This window comes from Notothenia rossii (assembly GCF_949606895.1).
Source record: "Notothenia rossii genome assembly, chromosome: 10".
NCBI lineage: Eukaryota > Metazoa > Chordata > Actinopteri > Perciformes > Nototheniidae > Notothenia > Notothenia rossii.
Genome location: NC_136908.1, coordinates 63,882,319 through 63,887,318, shown reverse-complemented (window position 1 = coordinate 63,887,318; position 5,000 = coordinate 63,882,319). Strand labels below are relative to the sequence as shown.

At 47.8% G+C, this 5,000-nt stretch overlaps 1 protein-coding gene across 1 annotated transcript in view; it reads left to right on the top strand.

Annotated features, from left to right (window-relative positions):
• Window positions 1-5,000, top strand: part of phf21b (PHD finger protein 21B) — a gene marked incomplete at its 5' end in the record, with an annotated part of 33,514 nt that overhangs the window by 19,847 nt on the left and 8,667 nt on the right. The window contains 4 exons of the mRNA XM_079655706.1: window positions 1,095-2,570; window positions 2,903-3,049; window positions 3,225-3,276; window positions 3,384-3,460. Of these exons, the coding sequence (XP_079511832.1) occupies window positions 1,095-2,570; window positions 2,903-3,049; window positions 3,225-3,276; window positions 3,384-3,460 (1,752 nt within the window). The remainder of the gene's footprint in view (window positions 1-1,094; window positions 2,571-2,902; window positions 3,050-3,224; window positions 3,277-3,383; window positions 3,461-5,000) is intronic.

The window sequence follows — 5,000 nt, the reverse complement described above, 5'->3', positions numbered from 1 at the left end:
ACTGATATACACCTGAACATCAGCAGGAGAGGACTCTTTAAAGTAGAGACACTACATACTGATATACACCTGACCATCAGCAGGAGAGGACTCTTTAAAGTAGAGACACTACATACTGATACACACCTGAACATCAGCAGGAGAGGACTCTTTAAAGTAGAGACACTACATACTGATATACACCTGACCATCAGCAGGAGAGGACTCTTTAAAGTAGAGACACTACATACTGATACACACCTGAACATCAGCAGGAGAGGACTCTTTAAAGTAGAGACACTACATACTGATATACACCTGAACATCAGCAGGAGAGGACTCTTTAAAGTAGAGACACTACATACTGATATACACCTGACCATCAGCAGGAGAGGACTCTTTAAAGTAGAGACACTACATACTGATATACACCTGAACATCAGCAGGAGAGGACTCTTTAAAGTAGAGACACTACATACTGATATACACCTGAACATCAGCAGGAGAGGACTCTTTAAAGTAGAGACACTACATACTGATATACACCTGAACATCAGCAGGAGAGGACTCTTTAAAGTAGAGACACTACATACTGATATACACCTGAACATCAGCAGGAGAGGACTCTTTAAAGTAGAGACACTACATACTGATATACACCTGAACATCAGCAGGAGAGGACTCTTTAAAGTAGAGACACTACATACTGATATACACCTGAACATCAGCAGGAGAGGACTCTTTAAAGTAGAGACACTACTGATTTATACCTGAACATCCGCAGGAGAGGACTCTTTAAAGTAGAGACACTACATACTGATATACACCTGAACATCAGCAGGAGAGGACTCTTTAAAGTAGAGACACTACATACTGATATACACCTGAACATCAGCAGGAGAGGACTCTTTAAAGTAGTCACACTACATACTGATATACACCTGAACATCAGCAGGAGAGGACTCTTTAAACTACACTACATACTGTTTTGAGTTGTTTGTCTGCAGTGTTAACAGACGTCCACTAGAGGGCAGTATAAACCACAGACTTTCACATTCTGATGAAAGTTTCACTCTAAAGTCTTGTTTTTCTCCCCCTCTATCTCCCCCCCTCAGGTCAGGCCTAAGAGTTTGACCCCCCCCTCCCCCCGATCGGAGCAGCAGCCAATCAGCTTGCAGAGATCAACACTGCCCCCCCAAAACTCCCCCTGCAGCCCCCCCAACGGCCAGAGCCACGCCTCCCCCATTCCTGTCTCCCCCATTCAGCCTGTTTCCTCCCCCCTTCAGCCTGTTTTCTCCCCCCTTTCCTCCCCCCTTCAGCCTGTTGTTTCCTTCCCCGTTCAGCCTGTTTTCTCCCCCCTTTCCTCCCCCCTTCAGCCTGTTGTTTCCTTCCCAATTCAGCCTGTTTTCTCCCCCCTTTCCTCCCCCCTTCAGCCTGTTGTTTCCTTCCCAATTCAGCCTGTTTCCTCCCCCCTTCAGCCTGTTTCCTCCCCCTTTCAGCCTGTTTCCTCCCCTCTTACTTCCCCCATTCAGGAACAAGTTGTCTCCCCCCTGGAGAAACTTGTCTCCCCCATTCAGCCTGTTTCCATCCCCCTTACCTCCACCATTCAGCCTGTTTCCTCCCCCCTTACTTCCACCCTTCAGCCTGTTTCCTCCCCCCTTACTTCCACCCTTCAGCCTGTTCCCTCCCCCCTTACTTCTACCCTTCAGCATGTTTCCTTCCCCCTTACTTCCACCCTTCAGCGTGTTTCCTCCCCCCTTACTTCCACCCTTCAGCCTGTTTCCTCCCCCCTTACTTCCACCCTACACCCTGTTTCCTCCCCCCTCACATCCCCCCTCCAACCTGTTGTCTCCCCCCTCACTTCCCCCCTCTTACAGCCTGTTTCCTCCCCCATTCGGCAACTTTCCTCCCCCCTTCAACCTGTTGTTTCCCCCCTACAAGAGGTTGTCCCTCCCCTTTCCTCCCCTCTTCAGCCTCTTGTCTCCCCCCTTCAACCTGTTGTTTCCCCCCAACAAGAGGTTGTCTCCCCCCTTTCATCCCCCCTAAAACAGGTTGCATCCCCCCTTATATCCTCCAAGCAACCAGTTGTCTCCCCCCTAAAAGGGGTTGCCTCCCCCCTTATATCCTCCAAGCAGCCAGTTGTCTCCCCCCTAAAAGGGGTTGCCTCCCCCCTTATATCCTCCAAGCAACCAGTTGTCTCCCCCCTAAAAGCGGTTGCCTCCCCCCTTATATCCTCCAAGCAACCAGTTGTCTCCCCCCTAAAAGGGGTTGCCTCCCCCCTTATATCCACCAAGCAACCAGTTGTCTCCCCCCTAAAACATGTTGCATCCCCCCTTATATCCTCCAAGCAACCAGTTGTCTCCCCCCTAAAACAGGTTGCATCCCCCCTTATATCCTCCAAGCAACCAGTTGTCTCCCCCCTAAAAGGGGTTGCCTCCCCCCTTATATCCTCCAAGCAACCAGTTGTCTCCCCCCTAAAAGGGGTTGCCTCCCCCCTCACATCCTCCCTGCAACATGTTGCCTCCCCCCTGCAACATGTTGCCTCTGCGGGTCCCGGCGTTGCTTTCGCCATCATCAGCGAGGCCGTGAAGGTGAGGACGCTCAATATATTCATTTATGTTTATTTATAGTTATTTATTTGTATGAGAGAGAGAGAGAGAGAGAGAGAGAGAGAGAGACACACACACATCAGAGAGAGAGAGAGAGACACACACATCAGAGAGAGAGAGAGAGACACACACATCAGAGAGAGAGAGACACACACATCAGAGACAGAGAGAGAGAGAGAGAGAGAGAGAGAGACACACACACACATCAGAGAGAGAGAGAGAGAGAGAGACACACACATCAGAGAGAGAGAGAGAGAGAGAGAGAGAGAGAGAGAGACACATCACATATACTTATGTATTCTTTGTTGTTCCAGGTGATAATAATCCAGCCTCAGCCCCCCAGCAGCACTGAAGTCTCTGCTCAGACAGACCTCCCAACACAGGAAGCCCCGCCCACCCCAAAATCACCCAAATCTCCCAAATCACCCCCAAAGTCCCCGAAGAAAGACGAGGACCCCGAGGTGAGCGAATCCAACCTACCCGTTACATTTCAACACTCAGAAACATTCCTTGATTTCCAGAAATAAACAACGTTTGAATGCATTTTATAATTTTTCACTCGCACCACATGTTCATTAACTTCTTCTTCTTTTGTTTATAATATTAAACATTTTTTTCTTCTTCTGTGTTTTACAGAAAGTGGCCTTCATGGTGTCCCTCGGCCTCGTCACCACAGAACACCTGGAAGGTAAACCCACCCTATCATCAGATATCAAATCAAAACTTTATTGACACAGTGAGTGGTTGTGTTGTCAGGCGGAGATGTTTTAAATAAAGTTTTTTTTGTTTTGACAGAGATCCAGCTGAAGAGGCAGGAGAGGAAGAGACGCAGCACGGCCAACCCGGCGTACAGCGGCCTGTTCGAGCCCGAGGTGAGGAGATCATATCACTTCACAACATGACAGTCACCACGGCCCCGCGGGCGAGGGCAAAACGCAGCATCTTGCAAGAAACAGCGTCCGAGGGCTTCGTGTGTCATACCCACTTAACGGGAAGGAACTCAGCTTTCAGACAATATTAAGTATTTTTAGCAAAACGAAACACAAGGGTAATAACAAAGGCTCTGAATTAGCCCTGAGCGAAAAAATGCTAACGCACTTAGCACCCAACTCACGGTAAAATACCCTTATTACTTATCGGATCAAAAACAAGATATCTATGAGCAAGCTGAGATTCCACAGTTTCCAGAAATATAAGTATCATCACTGAGCGATCAGAACTCGCGGCAGGGGAAGCAGACATCACACCACGTAGCTTTACGGAGCTAACACGGGACATTGTCTCACCTTTTGCTGTTTCTGATCAAAAGTCGGGTTCAATGGCATTAAAACGATAAAAACGCTGCTGAAGGTTAATCCGATGTGTCTGAGTCACTTTGAAATGACTTGAAATGATTTCTGATAATCCATCTTCATATTTATGTCAATAATAGGGTTTTCATATTAGCTGCTAATGATAGCCACCAGAGTGTATGACAGCTTCCTGTTCCGGGGAATTCTGGCTGCGCATCACTCTATTCACCAATGGGTCATGTTTAGATGGATTTTAGGAACCTCCCCTTGATTCTATTGGCTCTAACGGTTAAAAAGAGATCAATCATCAAAATCGACCGAGGGGGGCCAGAGATATGGAGAATCCACCCAAATTACCCCAGAGGCGTTTTTTTGTGCTAAATATCTCTAAAAAGGTCAAATTTCACTTGTTGTGCATCAATCTTGATACAGGGTACTTATTATATGTTATAGTTTGGATTCCTAAAGCTTTTAGTCTCCGATCCCATCATCCAAGGGTAGTTTTCACTAGAAGTCATGGTTTCTTTGGACGGACACTATCATTTGTTTACTATGTTCACCCTGTTGGACCTGTTCAACCTGTTCAGCCTGTCCAACCTGTCCAACCTGTCCAACCTGTCCAACCTGTTCAGCCTGTTCAGCCTGTTCACCTGTTCAACCTGTTCAACCTGTTCAACCTGTTCAGCCTGTTCAACCTGTTCAACCTGTTCAGCCTGTTCACCTGTTCAACCTGTTCAACCTGTTCAACCTGTTCAGCCTGTCCAACCTGTCCAACCTGTCCAACCTGTTCAGCCTGTTCAGCCTGTTCACCTGTTCAACCTGTTCAACCTGTTCAGCCTGTCCAACCTGTTCAACCTGTCCAACCTGTCCAACCTGTCCAACCTGTCCAACCTGTTCAGCCTGTTCAGCCTGTTCACCTGTTCAACCTGTTCAACCTGTTCAGCCTGTTCAGCCTGTTCAACCTGTTCAGCCTGTTCAGCCTGTTCAGCCTGTTCACCTGTTCAACCTGTTCAACCTGTTCAACCTGTTCAGCCTGTTCAACCTGTTCAACCTGTTCAGCCTGTTCAGCCTGTTCACCTGTTCAACCTGTTCAGCCTGTTCACCTGTTCAACCTGTTCAG